We start from the raw sequence: 20,487 nt of genomic DNA on the forward strand, positions 1-20,487 counted from the left end.
TACAGAGCAATCTGCTGCCAGCAGAAGCAAGTTAACCAAGTATCTCACAGTCAGTTTCTGAAATTCTGTGGCTACAGATTACATTCTAAGTGGACAGTAGTGGGAAATGCAGTGTACACCCATCTAGCACTTGGAAGACAAAAAACAGAGCAAACATCGAAACAGTAGAGCAGATTTTTTTGTCCCAAGGGCTACTTTGTTTTAATGCCTCCTGCATACTGCCTTCCATTCTACATGCAAGTAAGCAAGGGTTACATTACCCTACTAATTTCCCTAAGGAGAAAACTGATGCAAGTAACTTCCCTAGAGACATAGCAGGAAGGAATTGCCCCCAGCAGAGAAAGCCAATAAGAGTCACAGACTAAATGGATACTAGCACTCTTAATCACAACTTAAAGCTCTATTTCAGACTTAAACCAATTTCTTACAAGGCAGTGCACAATGCAAACATTTTTCTGGTCTTGTTTCAGCCACAAATGCATGTTCTTGCATATGCTATAAAGATTCTGAAGATTTGGCGCTCGTCTTGCTGGCCAGCCACATTCAGAAACCTGCAATGACAGAGATGAGAGAGACAGCAGTAGATGTGAGAAACGAGACCACAGTCATACTCATTTGCATAGCATAAGCTGTGCACATAAGAGGCAATTTTACACTTTAATGCCACGTTCATGTTGAAATTAAGCAAGGTGCTCAAGAAAAGTTGTCTCACACAGTGTAAATGCCACTTTATAGGATGAAGTGCAATAAAACTCCAGTCCTGTCTACAAGTCTGCTGCACTAGAAGTATCAACAACTGAAATTACTATCTGAAATATTCTTAGAGCAAGGAATCAAGTAAAACAGCTTTCAACTGTTGTACACATACACTTAAGCAAAAAAAAGCCAAAAAAAACCCCAACAATAAAAAGACTAGGCTTCTTTTTATATTTGTCCTTTATTCAAAGCTCTTCAGTGGTTAAGTAATATTCCTTCTGCAATTAGTGCTACAAAACATTGCCAAATAATCAGCTTCACTACTAAGAGCCTATATCCTTAAAATCAACTGTCCACCAGTGTACGAAACTTGGTCCTTGGTACACTTGCAACACCTAAAGAGCAGACATATTCAAGATCAAGGAAGCAACTTACAAAGCAAGCTTCTCCTATTTGTTTTTAATCTCAACCGCAATTGCCACATGTCAAAGACCAAGTTTTCCTATCAGCAAGATGTTTTCCTACCCAGATAAAGAGTTCAAGGGTTACTCTGTGATGAATTACCTGAACTGATGATCACAAAATACTGATTTTGTACCAAGCACAGGAAAAAAGGCTGACATACAAGTCTTCTACAACATTTAACTGTACTCTAGTATTTTAATTAAAAAAAAGAAGGCAGTTTCAGAAAGCATCACTTTGCAAGAGATTTAAATTGAATGTTCCTTTGTTAGTGAAAGCTTACACAAAGTCACCAGTGAATAAATAAAAGCTAAGACAACAAGTCCTTTATATCCCCACTCACCACAGGACTCAATAAACCTCAAATGTGGGCTTCACTACATCCCAAATATTACAATAGTAGTGTGCTGGTTTTGGCTGGAGTAATTTTCTTCTTAGTAACTAAATGAGGCTGTGTTTCAGCTTTGTACTAGAAACAGTGCTGATAACACAAGGATGTTTTTGTTATTGCTGGGCCGTGCTTACACAAAGTCCAGGCCTTTTCTGCCCCTCACATCACGTCACCAGTGAGCAGCTGGGGGTGCACAAGCAGCTGGGAAGCAACACAGCCAGGACAGCTGACCCCAACTGACTCAAGGAATATTCCATACCATAGGACATCATGCTCAGATGGGGCAGAAAGAAGGAAAGGGGGAACATCCAAAGTGATAGCGTCTGTCCTCCCAAGTAAGCATTACATGTGATGGAGCCTGGCTTTCCTAGAGATGGCTGAGCACCTGCCTGCCCATGGGAAGTGGTGAATGAATTCCTTGTTTTGCTTTGCTTGCACCTGCAGGTTTTGCTTTACATATTAAACTATCTTTATCTCAGTCCAGCTGTTCTCACTCTCACTCTTCTGATTCTCTCCCCCATCCTACCAGCAAGGAGTGATCGAGCAGCCATGTGGGGCTTGGTTGCCATGGGTTAAACCACAACACAGTGAAAGAATCACAATGCAGCTTCGAACCAGAAAAGTATGTGTATTAGAAAACGTAAAAAGTTATGACTTTTCTGGGGGATTTATCATTTACTTTCTACTCAAAGACTAGTTTTATTACAAGATGTAAACAGATGTAACAAAACTACATCACCTTCTGTTTCTTTGGCTGTATTTTAAGCTCAAAGTGTCCTGACAATTAGCAGAATGACAGACAGTGCACAATCTCTGAGCAACCTATTCCTAGCAGGACTCAAAGCTAGCTGAAGAGACTTCAAAGCTACCATTGCTTTCAACCAAGATTAAAGAAATTTATAGAAGTTCCATACAGACAGCATATAGCAAGAAGCCAAGAATATATAATTTCACAAATACATTCTAAGCAAAGAGTCAGAATTAAAAATTTTAGAAACTGTTCTTCTATGATCAAGTTTAAGGGTTGCCTTAATTATCTTTAGGAGGCACTAAAGAAAAAAAAAAAAACTAAGCCTCCTTAGTCCCTGCACGGCTGCTCTCACCCAGCACTGAATAATGAAGTTAGTCAGAATTGCTGGACATCTTGATTTCAAGAACGGGCAGGTAAAATTTTCAAATATAATTAAAGAGTTTGTTTTCCAAGTAAAATAGTCACCCTTAAAAAAAAAAAAACAAACAACCAAAAAACAGAAGACAATACTTTGTAGAAACTTCCTAAATACTCCTAGACAATAAAGTTAGCAGCAATCTACAATGTTTTGACTAGTTATGACCTAACTATTACTACCCAGCAAAACAAAGATAGTAAGACAACATTAACATCAAAAAGATAAACTTGGATGAGAACACTTTCAGATCAATGGTAGATTTAGCTGTGCTTATATTACCATTCATAGAACAGATACATCAGAAATATCAGTGTACAGACACCTCAAACTTGCATAACCAAAAAACCATTTTCAGCATAAACTAATTCCCAGCCACAAAATTTATCATTCCATAAACAGAGATCAACAGCTTTGTAGCATGAGGAATAAATCAGTTCACTACATCAGCCTCGGTAGACTTTCCAGCAATTTAGCACTAAAAAGCACTGCTGAACAATTTTGCTTTGCTACAAATAATCATGTAGGAGGTTTCCTGCATGATTAAGCTTTGCCTTCCATCTTAAATAGCCTCTGCCTGAGCCTCATACTGAACCAGCTGCAGATAAAGCACCTGACTGCATCTATCCAAAGAGGCAGTAATGATTTCTTTCAGGTGTGTCAATACTCGATCTCGTAGACAAGTATACAACAAAACGAATGAAGATTTAGGAAGGGTCTATCCACATTTGTTACAGGCACGCTGGTGGCTAATGAGGCCAATACGAGATAGACACATCCGATTGCAAAAGGCACAGCAGAAAGACTCCTTAGATGGTGTATTCTGCAAGACACGGTTCTTTCTGCGTTGCCTTTTCTCCTCGAGAGTGATCCTGCTGCGTTCTCAAAGGAGACAGCAGCGTTATAGATGGTGTGTCTCCAGGCCTCTCAATTTGAGGCCAGAGTAGACCAGTTATGGTGATCAATATGGCCAAGACTGAGATGTTGTTTCAGGGAGTCCTTGTATCTTTTCTTCGGGGCTCCTCTCTTGCAGCAGCCGGTGGCAAGTTCACCATAAAGCAAGATCTTAGGGAGGCGGTAGTTGGTCCTTCATCCTGGAGACGTGCCCTGCCCATCGCAGCTGTGTTCTCAGCAACATGGCCTCAATGCTTGTGACTGCTGCTTGTTCTAGAACAGATGTATTGGTCACATAATCTGACCAGTGGATGTTTAGGATTGTACAGAGACAGCGTTGATGGAAGCGTTCCAGGAGACGCAGGTGGTGGCGGTAGATGCCCCATGATTCGGAACCATACAAGAGAGCAGACAGCACTATGGCTCTGTAAACACTGATCTTGGTACTTTTCTTCAAGTGTTTATTACGCCATACTCTTTTATGGAGTTTTCCAAAAGCACTATATGCCTTTGCTAACCTGTTGTCTATCTCCCCGTCAATCTTACCATCCGAGGAGATGAGGCTACCTAGGTAATTAAACTGCTGGACTGATTTGAGCTCTGATTGGCCAATGGTGATGTGGGGATGATGGGGGACTTCCTGAGGTGCAGGTTGACGGAGAATCCTTAGGGTTCTCCCTCAAGAAGAACAAGGACTGGTTTGACGAAAACAATCAAGAAATCCAGGACTTGTTGAGGAAGAAGAGAACCGCCCACCAAGCACACCTTGCACTGCCATCCTGTCACCAAGAAAAGCAGCCTTTCGTCTTGCATGCAGCAAGCTCCAACAGAAACTCTGTGACATCCAGAACAAGTGGTGGATCGATCTAGCTGAAAAAACTCAATTATGCGCAGATATCGGTGATCACAAAGGTTTCTATGAGGCCTTGAAAACCTTGTTACTGATTTAGGCAAATATCTTCATTTCAATATCAGAGAAATTGCCAGAAAGGCCAACGGAGGGTCAGCTAAGCTACAACAATACTGAAGACAGTACCAACAGTCAGTCAAGCTGAGTCATATGGGAGTCAAATGGTGTGTAGTGGGAGAAAGTCCAGTGAACAGGTTATGCAAATCAGTCGCCACGTCCTTGATAAAGGAAAGTGGCAGAATATAGGAGAGGCTGAAATTTAGTAAGACTTGAACTACATGAAGTACTCCCCATCTAAATTTGAAACATGTAGGGCACCTGGACATGTTTTCAAAGATATCATTAGCCCAGGAAAAGTGGACTTTAGTCAGAAAAAGATTAGTCTGTAATCAGTTAAATTTGGATTTAAAACTAAAGATAAGCAGAATACAAGTTAACTCTTTGACCTTGTGTTTACACTTATTCTTTTGTCTGTTTATTTTTTTTTATTATTATTCTTTTGTCATCTTTTTTATTAGCCTCCTTGAACATATTTCACAATAAAAAGCTGAAGGTATAATCAGGACATTTTGTTGCAAGATCTTTTACAGAAATACACAAAAAACTATACACACCCTATTATGGAATCTTGAAGCCCTGTATGTTCTTGGAGAGAGATTGTACACAGCATAGTGGCCAGGATGTTTAGAGTCCAGACATAACCGCACATCTTCTATGTTATTTTTGATGGCAGATTCTACACCTTCAGCTGGAAAGGACATCACTAAAGACAGAACAAACAGCAGGTGACATTTTTCATACTATAAGAACAATGAGAAGTTATGCTTAAGAAAAACATAGCTATCATACCAGCAATTCTGGAAGTGATGTATGATATATCCAAGTCTCCTTTTGCATAACTGAAACAGAACACACTAGAGTTAGTATTGGGAAATACAATCATTCAAGCCATAAGTTTAAAAGCCAGGTCTCTCAGGTCACATTCATGACCATGAATAATGTTTCATTTCTTCCATTTGAGGATTGCTACCTCACACTTCAAGGTTTTCAGAACAGGGCCAGAACAGATACTGTGTTTGAACAGTTCCTCAGTTAAATCAGTTCCTCCAAAACCATCTCTGGGATTTTGTAGAGATGCCTTTAATGTTTAACTCACTCCTCTAGCCCCTACTCTTACTGATAAAAATTCACTGTAGGGTATCAGTTTGAAAGCCTAACGAGGAAGCATTAACATCCTAGTTGAAGCTTCAAAGTTTAAAATTATATAACTCATGGCACAGATGGCCATGCTATCCAGTATCTGGATTCCATACAAATAGTGTTAGGGAAATCTCCCTGTCCGATCATTGAGGAGCACTCTGGCAGTCACACTCCCACCACCAAACCGTCACTGCCAGGACTAGAGCCCCTTCACAGTGGGTGGCTCCAGTGAGCCCATGGGTGCCCTGCTTGACTCCCCACACGTCCCACACTCACAGTCAGGTTTCCTCACTGGATTGACCCCAGGCCTCCTATAGAAGAGTCTCAGACTTAAGTAATTTAATCATGATGCAGCAACAGACTCCCCTTGATTCTGATCCACAGGCACTCAACCTTATCATCACTGACCTCAAGTTCTACAAAGAGACTCTCTTAACATATAGAGCCACTCCTCCACCTCTCCTACCTTGCCTGTACCTTCTGAAGAGCCTGTAGCCACCCATGGGAGCACTCCAGTCATGCGAGTCATCCCACCACATTTCTCTGATGGTGACTACATCGCAGCTTTCCAACTGCACAATGACTTCCAGCTCCTCTTGTTTGTTACCCATGCTGCGTGCATTGGTGTACATATATGCATTTCAGCTGGAGAGCCTGGTTCCAACCCCTTCCCCCTTCAAATCTAGTTTAAAGCCCTCTTAATCAGCCCTGCCAACTTACAGGCTAGAGTCCTTTTGCCCTTGCTCGATAGATGAAGCCCATCTGACTCTGACAGGTTTGGTACCATAAAAATTGCCCCATGATCAAAAAAAACAAAATTTCGCTGGTGGCACGAATCCTTTAGCCACCTATTGGTAAAATGGCTTTTCCTACTCCTCTCCTCATTCATCCCTGCTACTGCAGGAACTGAGGCGAACACAACCTACGCTCCTCTCCCATCAACCAAACAGCCCAGAGCCTTGAATTCCTTTTTAATTACCCTGGTACCTCTTTTATCAACCTCATGGCTGCCAATCCAGACTACAAACAGTGGATAATAATCAGAGGGCTGAATTAGCTCAGGGAGTCTCCTGCTAATATCCCTCACCTAGGCCCCAGAAAGGCAGCAGACGTCCCTGTGGGATGGGTCTGGTTGGCATATAGGGCCTTCAGCTCCTCTCAGAAGGGAGTCATCAACGACAACTACCCTTCTTTTTTCTTAATAACTGAGGCTGTGATCTCTTTAATAGACAGGGTACAACTGGGAGACCCTCCAGACAGATCTTTCTTTTGAGTGTCATCTCTTCATACAGTTGTGTATAGCTTTAAAAAGTAGCCTTTTTGAAAAATAATGTCCCAGTGACTTATTTTTTTTTAATTTACTTATTTAGGTCTATTCCCTGCATCTCTACCTTATCATCCACATTATGTCAATAATTTACTAATTTAAGATCACTATTATTTTTTCTTTCTAAGGTATCTGCTATGTAGCTGAATGAAAAAAACTAAAAAAAAAAAAAAAAAAAAAAACAAAACCCTAAAACAACAACAAAAACAAACACAAAACAAAACAAAAACAAAAAAACAAAACAAAACAAACAAAACCTGAAGAGACTCAGTGCCAGGCCAACATCCTTGAGTATAATTATATAGGTCTGCACTCCTGGATTGGCAAAATAAGAACAAACCTCACCTACAGAACTTAACTCAGATATTCCTAACTTAAATATGTCAGTAGGACATTAACTCCAGAACATCAAAATGTCATCACAACACTACAATGCATGTTTAAGGAATGCAGAGTTTCCAACAAAGTTTCAAGACACTACATAAAAGAGCAGACCCAGGATACTGAACTCAAATTTTACACACCAAGAGAAAACATCAAGCTTTGATTTTTATTGCTTGCTAGTAAACATAAAGGAGGTTAGTGGGATTGATTAAAAAATTATTGAATAAAGGACTGTGAGAAGGATTTTAGATAAGGCAAGGACAACTGTTCTGAATGGAAGACTATCTCAAACTGAAATCACCACAAAGAAGGTTGAGTCTCACTAGACAAAGCACTAAAGAAGATTCCTCAGCCTTGAAAAATCTTGCACAGGGAGGTAGACAAATGGTCACTATTTCAAAACACATTGCACTATTGGAAGGACACACATAAGCTCAAGCTGCAACACTGTTGCAGCCAAAGTAATTAGGGCAGAAATTTACATTCAGAGCTAATCATGATTTCTTACAAAAATTAATGATGATTATAGTCCTTCATAAAATTAAGAAGTATCAAATGTTATTTGTTGCTTACACCTAAGAGCTTCAAGCAAGAAAATATGTAGATCTCTGTAATAACACCAACTTTTTCTGATATCAAGATAAAGGACTACCTAATATAACAGCTGAAGAACAAAGAACCTTTATCTCTTCAGTGCTTTAACACCAAGGTTAAGCAGAAACATCAAACAGAATTGCAGAACTATTAAGAGCCAAAAATCAATAGTCCTCACATCCCTTCCTGTGGGAAGACTTTCAGATTCTGACTTCTTACTAGCAACACCACTCGATTCAGCTCCAGTTTTTACACTTGTCTAAATTAAAATGCAATATTATTAGGAGCATGGACCTCACCACACACACATTGCTGCAAGAATGCAGTTTAGCATGTCGACAACAGAGTACAGCCAACTCAAGCATGCTGTTTTGAAGGGGAAAAAGTTGTGTGCTTGTTACACCCAAGAAGTCTCAGAATGTTTCAGCAGTTAAAACTTAGCTTCTAAACTGCAGTACCAGGAATTTAGTTTAATCAATTTAGGCGTGTCCAGAATACATCTAACACACCATGTCCTTAAAGTTCCTTGAACTTTATTCTGAAGATTTCAGATCTATTTCAGTAGTAATACTTGAACACAAGGTTCTCTGTTTACAGTGGAGTGTTTTATGGTAACTGGCATTTCTTTAAACAGCAAGAAGGTGAAAAAATGCTTCGTCACATTGGCAAGCATTCCTACATATTTCAAGATACAACCCTGTAACTACAAATCACAAATAAGGTTTTTCTTTTCATGTTGTTAACAGCAGAAATTTCATTTACATAGAAATGTTGTTGGCAGGTGATAAGAGTAGGAAAGTACACAAACAGACTTGCAAAGAGGGTTTCTGGCCTGTGATTCAATATAGAAAACTCAATGTGCTTTTAAGGCTCTAATTAAGCTTAATAAGAATGTGTAATATGACACTAATATTTAGTCACTTTTCTGATGGTACCAGGCTAATTCAAGGCTTTTTAGCAAGTCTAGAGGGACTGGACTAGACTAGCGTAGTCTCCAAACAGAGGCATGGGGATTTTTCTTACAGTACCTAATGGGGGCCTACAAGAAGGTTGGAGAGGTACTTTTTACAAGGGTATGTAGTGATAGGACAAGAGGGAATGGTTTTAAACTGAGAGAGGGCAAGGATAGATGATAGAAATTCTTCACTGTGAGGGTGGTGAGGCACTGGAACAGGGAAGCTGCAAATGCCCGACCCCTGGAAGTGTTCAGGGCCAGGCTGGATGGGGCTTTGAGCAACCTGGTCTAGTGGAAGGTGTTCCTGGCCATTGCACAGGGGTTAGAACTAGATGATGCTTCCAATCCAAACTGTTGTATGATTCTATGAAATGCAGCAAGTAAGATATGAATTCTCATTTTGCAGAATAAATACCTAAGCAAAAATCAGAAGTTTTAATTAGATGTTAAAAAACTTTTCACTATGTAAATGGTTGGCATTATCAACCTTGCCAGAAAACAGCTGCACCTAAAGACCACAACTAATTAGCATACAGAACAAAATTCTACAGCTGTGCATAGTTACCCTGTGTTATTAGCTAAAGATGAGAAAGAACAAAGAATGACAGACCAACCAGCATAGTTACAATTTGAGTATATCGATGCATTAAGAACCTTTTAGTTTCTTATTTTTCTAATTTTGTAAGCTTTATAAATTTTCAGTCCTTATCCCTCACCCTGTAGCACAAGTAGTTTACACATTCCTCAACCCTCTTACCCTATTCCATGCTCCCCATATCAATCCTACCCCTGAATTCAGTAGAAATGTTTAGTCTCTTGTCAAGGCGAGGCCTATGCTCTTTAGAGAACACTCATATCTTGGCCTGAACAACAGAACACAGTCAAGAACTAGGTGGCAGTGTACCCTTTGTGCTATGAGGATGATGAGAATGATGAAGAGGTGGTCCCAAAAGGTCACAGACCCAATTCCCATGGGGTGGGCCAGGAGGTGGACCAGAGCAAAGGCAACGGGATGGACAAAACTTGGATTGGTCAAGCAGTATTAGAAAATGTAACATCTCAGGCACAGCCAGCACATCCTGTAACATCTATGCCTTGGCACAAATTAAACCCTTTCCTTATCTCACCGTCAATTAACTGCTCCTGAGGTTTTTTTCCTTAGCATAAGCTGCACAGGCATCAATATATACCATTATCTTCACTTAAACAACACCCTCATACTAAGCAATCTTCCTCCAGACATCTCTACACTTACAAGATTAGGAAAAAATATCTGTTAATTAGCTAAGTACCTTTTTTTTTTCCAGTTTATTTTTTTAAAAGCAATGAAGAAAAGCAGCACTGAAATTCACATGAATCTGTTCCCACTTGGTTTTGCTTCATAAAACTGAATTAATTATTCAACTACTTAGTGTAATAGAAAGATCTATGATATTAACATGGCATTAAAGCAGAAATAAAATTACCTTAGAAGCAAAGAAAGCTGGCAATAAAAGGCAGCTAATTATTCCATAGATTACTACATCAGAATCTTTTCAGTGAAAGAGACTGTTCTGACAAAACAAAGGAAGACTGATCATAAGTTTTGAGTGCTGCTTTCAATGCCAGTGAAGATCAGATACTTTAAACATTTAGCTATGTTTTTTTTGCAGGGCATTTGTAACCTGTGTGGATGCAGACCTCAATGAGTGTAAAAGCTGGTCAAGGGCACAGAAGCTTCACAAGAGAGAGAAACACACAAGCGTAACAGAAGTCTGTCTGCAGATAAAGGAAGTAACTCCACAATTCAGAAAACCAATCATAAGCAGGAAGGAGAACCCCTACCTAATGAGATGGCAGACTCCAACACAAGGAGTGCTTAAGCGTGGTGGCAAAGATGTGTGACAAAGAAGAGAAATTTTAATTGGTGCAGAATGTCTGCTTCTTGTGTTGGTTGAAGAGTTTTGGAATGGCACTCAAGCACGCAATAGTAGAAGAGATATTCTCACACCACTGATTCTATCAGCTGTAGCCACAAGACAAGCTTGTAAAGCAGAGAATGACCACGACAGAAAGAGACATGCCCTACAGTAGATGTAAACAAAGCATTAACAATTCAGCTGGATTGAAACATAGTCTATGAATGCACAAGCCCAGTCGTGGGACTCCCAGCAGCAGAATAAATGTTGAATGCCAAAGGACCTGACCCTACCTTAGGTCCTACAGAACATTAAGTACTGGTCATGTTAATTCACGTTTTGCCATTTCAGTGAACTGATAAATACAGTTAGGATTAAAAATACACTACAGGCTTATCAAGGAATGAAAATTACAGAACTAAGGCCTGCTAAAGAAAATTGGCAGATTACAAGTGGAGAGAGTTTCTTTTTTCAGTATTGGTTAAATATTACCTGGAAAATTAGTATTGAAGTAATTGGTTCTCACTAACATAATGACATAGTTGGCACATTCCCTCAACCTTTTTTCTCCATTCCTCAACCCAATGACTAAATTTGCTTAGACAACACAAAAAACCAGAAATGTAGTATGAAGATAGAGGGCTTTACACAAAATCAAGATCTTTTTACGACAGTGTAGAACTTAAAAAAAAAACCCTGACAGTCTCACATGTTCTGTCAGAGGTGATGTTCAAGAATCACTTCAACATAAACCCTCCTACTCCTCCTATTCAACCAACCTAGTCCAAAACATCTGTGAGGGACTGATCTCCTCATGATGAATCATGGAACATAAAATACTGTCTGACAACCCCCTGTCAATCCACCACAGCACATTGCAAGTGCATCCCTCATTAGCTGGAAAAGTCTCTGGACATGGATTTCATTTGGATATGACAGTACTCCCACCCACTAGGAGCTACCAAGCAAAACAAGGTCAAACAATTACACTTGCAATATATTCAATTCTAGTAAATATCCACATGTGACTTTCTGTAATTAGAAAAAGCAAGGGGTAAAAGTAGTGAATTTTTCTTTGACTAATACTTAGTAAGTTCCACAAGCCATGCACTAAGCTGTTCTGTTCATCAACAGAACACTAACCAGCAACTTACAAGTAGCACACTAACTTTAAAAATAAGATAGATGTAAGACTTATTTTGGGCAGTCGCCATAATCTAAACCATTGTAGAGAAAAGCACAAGAACCAAACAGAATCTTTCCAGACAGCAAGCACTCACTGTCCAATACTTCAGAAGTTGCTACATGAGCTCTGCAGATGTGGTTGGATATACAACCACCGTTTTCTTCCTTGCACACTACACTTACTAAAGAAACAAAGCAAAAAGCTACACACATATGTTAGGTAAGATAAATAAAAATAAGGTGTAGGCACAGCATAAGCCATTCCATATTAAGAAGACAATTTTAGACAGTTCTAATCCACCACTAGAAAAGGGGAAAATGGCACAACACCAAAATCAAAAAATTATTAAAACTTTCAGTAGCCTTTAAGGAAGAAATCACTTGCAAGAGCAGGAAGAGGAAACCTCTTCAAACATAACTAAGTGATGGAGGTCCAACAACCCAGAAAGTCATGTGGAGAGAAGAGTACAAGACACTGAAGTGCAGGAGTACTTCAGAAGCACATAGCGTACAATAAAAATACAGTATCAGAGTAAGATCTAATATACAACCATGGGAAAGTAGGGCTTATAACTTTGTCAAAACTACGTTTCATCATGCAACAGTTTGTTGCCCTTGTACACCTCCCTATCTTGAGTCCACGTGGTTTCCCCAGGGTGAAAAGTTTGATGCTGTTGTCCCAATTGCTTCTGTAGAAAGCTTAAGGACAAACCAAAGCTCCACCACTTTTGCAACCTTTAAAAAAAAAAAAAACAACAAAGAGGACCTGGCCTTTTTAAACCATGCATAGGAAGTTTAAACAGGCTAAGTGTAAGAGCAAACAGCTAAAAAAGCACTTGAAGTGACCATGAAAGTGCAGTATCTACAGATCTAACTTACCTGAATATTATAAACACTTTAGAGGAGTACTGTACACAAGTTACACACAGAAACTGAAAAAACCCACATGGCGAGCAACAGACTTCACAAGCAGTATCTCAATTAGTATCCCAATTAAAGGGGCACAAAGCCTACAGTGAGGAACAAGGTTCAGTAATCCTTATGAGGCTCTACTTCAGACATGGTACTCAGTAGTGACTTATCTGTTCCTTGTAGAACTAAGAAAACCCTTTAACACTGCATCAAATTTTATTATGAGAAAAATATATAAATCATACAGATCAATTAATATTGATCATAGAGAAACATTTGAAATGGGGCTGAAAAACCTGATTAAAAAAAATAATCACACACTAGGAATCTGAAAACATCTAAACAGGAGAGCATCCATCCAGGCAATGCAGGGTAAAGGAAACAAACAGATCCCCTCACACCGTCTTGAAGGCACAGGATTCTACCTGAAAGCTAAACTGAAGAGCTTATTCACTATTTCTCTGCAGGTTTTTTCCCCTCAGATCCACTCTCTTGATTTGTACCTTTCACCATTCCATCTTTTTTTCTTCCTCTCTTATTAAGAAAGGCACTTTCTAGTAATTCAATTCACTCATTTTGCATCATGACAGTCCAATTCCATACCTCTCTGCCATGCTCCAGCACCCACTTGCTCATCTCTCACAAGCTTTCAGGATTTAAAATACAGTAAGGCAAGAAGTACTTACAGACAGGCTTTTGCTGCAACATTCTCAATTCTAGTATATGACTGCTAAAGTAACTTTTGTATCAATATCATTCATAAAATTTCAGGGGCTGGCTACCACCTATTAGAGCTCAAACTTGGAAAGGTATGCTGAATTCATCATTTCTGAAGTAAGCTCCTGAGTCTTCATTTAGAACTCTTAGCAGAACAGTTGTTAAATTTTTATTTTTTGGTTTTTTTTACTCACTTGGCCACAGACTGGATAACTTTAGAAGATGTATCCTTAATATTAGTGAAAAATCGCTCTGTTCCACCCCTCAGAATATCAAAGAACCCTCCATAAGTCTGGTCACATTCCGCAACGGTCAGGCCTAGAGTAGTTGAATAAAAATAATTGTACTTTATTATGGGGCCCATTCCAGGATATGACTTAAAGTACATTGCCTGCAAAGCTGGAAGTGAATGTACATGTAGGCTACACCTTGCTGTAAGGCTCACAGTTTTAAAGTTCTCCTTAACTATGACCTATGCAGCCAGGAAGTACTTAACACATTGTTTAATTTGCTGTTTGTATTTATGAGAAAACAAGATTAAAAAATTCTGAAAGTAAGGCATATGTTTCATATTATCAGCGCGGTAAAATGCTGCCTTTTTTGAGTATCAGTTTCTTAAAGTGCAGCTTATTATTAGCAGATCTACTTAATCATCTCTAATAGACACATTTTAATGCAGAGCTTCAAGAGCAGCTGGCATAGTTAAGTTACTTTTTAAGCACAGCATCCCAGATAGCACAGCATTGCAGCACAATATCCCTTTTAATATGACTGTATGCAACAAACAGCAGCCATTCTTGCATAAAACAGACTGACCAGACTGACTTTTGATTACAATTACATTTGGAAACTGGATTCTTCCACAGAAATTAACATACACATGACATTACTACAATAAATATTACCCAAATTTAAAATTTCCCCTGTAAAATTAATAAATTTTGTTTCATTGACAGTTCAGCATTATTAAAATCAATCAAGAAATATCAAACTAGAAGGAAATTTGAATACAGTATGAAATATTCCCTTGATATCATCTACATTAATTGTAGTGTTCCATATTTACATATGATAGTTAATATGGGTGCAGAAAGAACAATAAGAACTTAGATGTAAATAAGCCTGTCAAACTGTTTGTTTCTTTACTATTTAAGTATTTTCAATTGCATGTACTCTGGAATACCCATTTTTACAGAATGGCTATGTAAGCTTTTAACTGTATCATTTTGGAGATGTGTTTTGGTTGATCTAATTTAGTTCTGCTAGTCCAACCTATGTTTTATCTCAGACAGAACTACAACTCCTCCTCCCCACCACTGATGTCCTATGGTACAACTTCAGGTGTCCTGCAGTCCCTTCTGCACAATGCTCCCATAATTAGCTGAGCTCATGGGAGTACCAGCTATAGCTATTTCTGAAAGTACTGATGAGATAGCCAATAAATTGAATTTAGGCTGCTGCTTTTTCCCTTTGAGGCAGTCAGACATGAATCTTTTGGAAGTGACAAAACTAAATAACTTTAGACTATGGTCACTGCCAGATACACTTCAAAATACCACAGGGGGTCAAAAGTCTTTTGGGGCAGGAGAGAAAAGGAGATGGATGGATCTCAGATGCTTATGGAAGTATTTCTTCTTCATAGAGGCTTTCTGCAGGCTAAACTAAACACACGTGTGAGGTCAGTGACTCCCTAGCATTAATGAACTGCTATGGTCCATAGGCAAAATCCCTGCAACTGCTTCTGCATTTATTTATTAGGCTACCTCAGCCACTAGACACAAAGCCCATTTTAGCAAACAGTTACAGCAAATGCCACAGAACAGCTGCCGTCTTTTTAAGCTGTAACCTATCTGATGTTAAATAGTTCCTCTTGGAAAGCAAAGACACCTCTCGCCTTCATAAACCAAAGATCCAAAGTTGTGCACATACTCAGGATATGTACTGATTTCAGTAACTTTTACCAAAAGGTAAAAACTTTTCAATTAAAATATAGCACTCGGAAGATAACAGTTTAAATTCAAACTCCTCTTATATGCTGTTCTTTACACAATGCACTTTCCATTATTATTGCCTCATTGAATCACAAAAGTTTGGGATTTAAAGGAAGCCACTTTTACTTGTTTGTCATAAGCTGAAGACTACTATTATCTCTACAGCTCTTGTTCTTTAGAACATTATTGCTTCTTGTATACACCCTTTCATCAAGTTTTAGTTCACTTATGTCAACACTCCTGCCTCTACAGGTCAATTACGCATTTAAAATTATTTTCCACGGGAAACCTCATTTTTATCCTGCCCAGCAACAAACTTGAGAAATTCACATCTGAATGTTTCAACACACAATCAAAACTTTGCAAAAAATAAAACAAGGTTAGAAGCAATTATATGAATGTCGAATAGCTAGTGCCAGAGCAAAATATCCCAAACCCCCAAACGACTTTTTCTTTTCCATATGGAAGATACACACCTGTCTTTACACTAAGATGACGCCTCTCTCTGCACATACCTGCATTGTACATGTTGTTGAGTTGTCCCACGGGCTTGGAGCTCTGTGAAACAGAGGTCACAGATGTCCGAGGCTGAGCATTGTTTCCATAGCCTCCATTTTGCTCCAGGAGCTGAGGAGATTAATGCTCACTGTGAGTATTTTCCTGATAATTTGGCCAACTTGTTATGCTTTGCAAATTACTTTTACTGGGTGAGAACAAGCAAACTGAACCTCAGGAGAAAGCAGGGAAGTTAAGATACTTGCAGTGCTGTGCAAATTATGTACTGGACAGGAGACATCCAAGTGGGTTTCAAGTTAGTGTAGGTAGAGCTTCCATATACTAGATTTATCTGTGCAAGTTATTTATGATTAAACACAGCATGTCAAACAGAGCACTAGCATAACTAAAGAATAAACCAAGAGAAAAAGCAAGGGGTAAAAGTAGTGAGTTTTATTTTGACTTAACTGAGTAAGTTCCACAAGCCATGCACTAAGCTGTTTTGTTCTAATAATAAGAATGACAATTGGTTTTCTTTAACATCTCTGTGCTTTAAAAGCCACATTTTCAAGGATCCTACAAGTGATACAGATTAATTCAACTGCATTTCAAAATAAATTAGTGTGAATTTTTAAAAAAACTAAGGAACAGGGGACCTGCTCTGCAATCTGTTAATAAATGCACATTCACTGGAGAAGAGAGGACAGAAAGAAAACCCAATCAATAATACTCCTATGAGACATCTTTACCTCTGTGATGGGGGATTTAGGATTGACATTCCTAGCTGCTGCAATCTCCTGCAGCTGGTTCACAAGTTCAGTGATTGACAGTCTCTCATCTGGGTTCACCTTCAAAGTGGAGCCTACAAAAGGAATTCAGACAACATAAATTCAAGGCCTTTCTCCCAGTTGATATTAATTTCTTCAGTGTATAACAGTGCAAGAAGCAAACAAGTGAACAGAATGGAGCAACTGCTAAATCCATATCTAAATATCATTCTCATAGTAGGTATCCACGAGAAAAACAAAACACTCATCAGGATTAATAATATTTCAAAGAACACACTTCAGCATCAGTTAATGAAAACCACAGAAGTAACTTTGTGTCTAATACTGTTGGATTTTCATATCTTTTTGGAACTGTAATTAAAGTTTCCAGTAGTCTGTTTTGAAATTTAAAGAAAAGAGAATTTTTTAAGCAAGTTCAAAGAAATCAAATCAAAATCCTAGTTGTTCCTATGCACTAATTCAGACCCTAAGCAAGACAGGCAACAGAACTAAAAAAGCAAGTTTCACATCCTAATTTTTTTGATAACGGATTAAAATTATTAAGAAAACAAGAATTTGTTGCAGTTCACCTTTTTTCACCATCACATGTCAGTAACATTCAACTATCAGTAATACAACACTGCCAATAGTAACATGTATCCATAAAGACACGAAATTAAATAACATTGCAAACTTACGAATGAGATCATGAAACACAGAATAGCGGGTGTCATTTTGTGGGATGACATATTTCCCATTGACTATGCGAAGTTTAGCTCCATCTTCGAATGGATGTTGCCTAAAGCACAGCAAGTACAGGACACAGCCCAGAGCCTACCAAGATAAACACAGAAATACTGCATAGAATGATGGAGTCATTTAAGCTGGAAAAGACCTTTATGGTCCTCAAGTTCAAACATTAACTCAGCACTGCCAGTCCACCACTAAACCATGTCCCTCAGTGCCACATCTACACATCTTTTAAATACCTTAAGGGATAATGACTCAGCCACTTCCCTGGACAGCCTGTTCCAATGCCTGAGAACCCTTCCAGTGAAGAAATTTTTCCTAATATTCAATCTAAAGGTCTCCTCACACAACTTGAGGTCATTTCCTCTTGTCCTATCACTTGCTACTGGGGAAAAGTATTCCTGCCTTTTTTTAAAAAAATCAGTTAGAAGCCATTACAAGAAATCCATTTTATGGATTTCACAGTATACAAAAATAAGTAGTCTTGCAACACTGAATGTGTTCAAGAACAGGACTGTCCTTACAAAAAGGTTTGGAAGTTTTATTTCGTATCTTCATCCTGTGCTGAAAGGAGACACATCTAATTTGTGGGGACAGAATTTGGTCTTTTTTATTTTTAACTCAGGTACGTGCTGTTATGCAATACAACAGCTAGGTGAGCAATTAATTGTCAAGCAAGTTGTTTAAATGACACTAGGGGGACACAACAGCATGTCTAAAATGCATCTTTCGGTAAAGGTTTGAAAAAAGGAAGGCCAAAATGACAGTTCCTTTATTCCCTACAGTGAGATGAGTATTCAACTCTTGTAACAAATAAAATTTAACAGACAAGTTCATTCAAGCTTAAAAAAAAAAAAAAAAAAAAATCACAAAACTAAGACTATCACATGCAGGGAACTTCGAAGTTCCTCCATGTATCCAATTGAGACTTGGGCAACCTGGAAAGGGAACAACCTACACAGGCAGAATTCACTTTTGAATTCTCATCTCTGAGTGACGCAGATGTTATGGATTAGCTGGGATAACTGCATCTGTTTACTGAAGCAAATGGAAGCTGATACAAATCTTTTCAAATAAGTTAGGGTATTAAATATACTTGCAGAGTTACACAACTGTAATAGAAACACGTTCCATTCTCACCTATAGAAGTTTGATAATAAGTCATCCAATACTTCCAAGCAACTGTTTGCACAATAGTTTGGAAAATTCCTCTTCAAAAGTCTCTTCTGGACCCTAGTTAGGTTGTTTAAGCACATGGGCTTTTATAGTAGCCCCCACAAATAAAACAAGCCAGTGAAGACATTACCTAAGAAAACTGCTTACTCTCTCCCATCCTCTGTGTGCACCATCCCCAACTGTCCTTGGCTGTCAATTTATCCCAAGAACAGCTTCAAACATCTGAAGTTATTGGAGTATCAAAGGTTTGAGACTTAGTAACTCCAAAACACTTACTGAGTCTCTCAGTCCAGGGCCAGAAATAGAGTATATATGTTAATTTCATACATTCTTGCACATTTTTGTCAGTTTGTTGAAAAAAAAAAGCTCTCTAACATATACACACTGAGGCATCACACAGTATACACTAATTAATCCAGCAGGGGAATACAGAAGGTACCATCTACTACCCCAAAGAAGCATCTGTTTACAAAGAAGTAAGGCAGATCATACTTGAGAAATTGAACTACTCCCTGCGTAGTCCAAGACACCCTGCACATCAGAAGGCAGCAGGGGAGAAAAGCACCAAGGCCATCAGCTGGTGCTGATTACTTCTACACACAGGAAATGCAGAGGCCACTTAGATTTGATCTTTGCTTCAACTGGTAGAGAATGTTTTTCATTTCCTCTCCGTTATCTGTAACGGAGGATTGTAACTGTGATAGATTTTGGATATTTTAAACACCAACTGCCATTCAATTTGGCTAAAAGGCAACTTCAGTGGCAGCCACCATTCACACAGCCTCAGCACTGATGCACTTGACAGAAGGGCCCATTTCCCCAAGATGCTGTCCCAAAGCTGCACAGTACCTGTAGAGAAGTTGCCTGGGTCAGTGTGAGCACTCACATGCTAAAAGGCAAAAAAAGCAGCACCACAAAGTGACCAAAAATAACTTTTGACCTGAAATTGGGCCTTTATCAGTAGCTTATTTAAACCGTCCTCAAAAAACAGTGGGATTTTTGGAGGGTTGAGGAAGTGTTCAGGGAGTGGGGGATGAGAGTGGGCAGTGGGATTGTTTGGAACAAATAAAAATACTGTTATTTCTCCCCTGACCAGCTTCAGGCAACAAGCAGCACACTTAAAGAGTTCTACAGCACAGATGCAGGATGACACAGGTATTACACCAAAATACTTTCTGAGTTGAATTAATCTACATAAATTCTAAAGGGATTGTTCAGCTCACATAGAATTAAAACCTGCAAGATATCTTACACTGACTAGGAGACTTTTTTACTAGATATCAGTAATGAGAACCCAACTTTGAAATTTTGCTCCTTAAGCTCTTTTGCTTTTTCAGAAATCTTCAAGAGTGGGTGGGTATGAAGCACCTTTCAAGCCAAAAGATAATTTCATTGAACAAAAATCGTTATAAACGTAAAACCTGTCACTTCAGTTGAATTTCAGTTCAGGAAATCACATTAGTTTTGAAAACCTCTGGATTTAGTGTTTTTTTTTTCTGAAGACCTCTAAACTTAGGTAGGAAATACAGAGAAAGCAGTTGGCCACATCTAAAGAACCTCTGTCTTATAATCAATATCTAATCACATTTCCATTGTGGAGTCAATGTGGTTGGTAAC

General features: G+C 38.8%; 1 protein-coding gene across 2 annotated transcripts in view; it reads right to left on the minus strand.

Annotated features, from left to right (window-relative positions):
• The window catches only part of GAK (cyclin G associated kinase), a 74,517-nt gene that overhangs the window by 32,763 nt on the left and 21,267 nt on the right, over positions 1–20,487 (minus strand). For both annotated transcript variants that reach the window (XM_025896436.2, XM_018086021.3), the window contains 7 exons: positions 17,643–17,778; positions 16,927–17,039; positions 16,198–16,309; positions 13,886–14,009; positions 5,369–5,418; positions 5,134–5,282; positions 429–551 (listed from right to left, as the gene is read on the minus strand). In XM_025896436.2, the coding sequence (XP_025752221.1) occupies positions 429–551; positions 5,134–5,282; positions 5,369–5,418; positions 13,886–14,009; positions 16,198–16,309; positions 16,927–17,039; positions 17,643–17,778 (807 nt within the window). The remainder of the gene's footprint in view (positions 1–428; positions 552–5,133; positions 5,283–5,368; positions 5,419–13,885; positions 14,010–16,197; positions 16,310–16,926; positions 17,040–17,642; positions 17,779–20,487) is intronic.

This window comes from Manacus vitellinus, unplaced genomic scaffold (genome assembly GCF_001715985.3).
Source record: "Manacus vitellinus isolate BGI_N305 unplaced genomic scaffold, ASM171598v3 scaffold_9_pilon, whole genome shotgun sequence".
Classification (NCBI taxonomy): domain Eukaryota; kingdom Metazoa; phylum Chordata; class Aves; order Passeriformes; family Pipridae; genus Manacus; species Manacus vitellinus.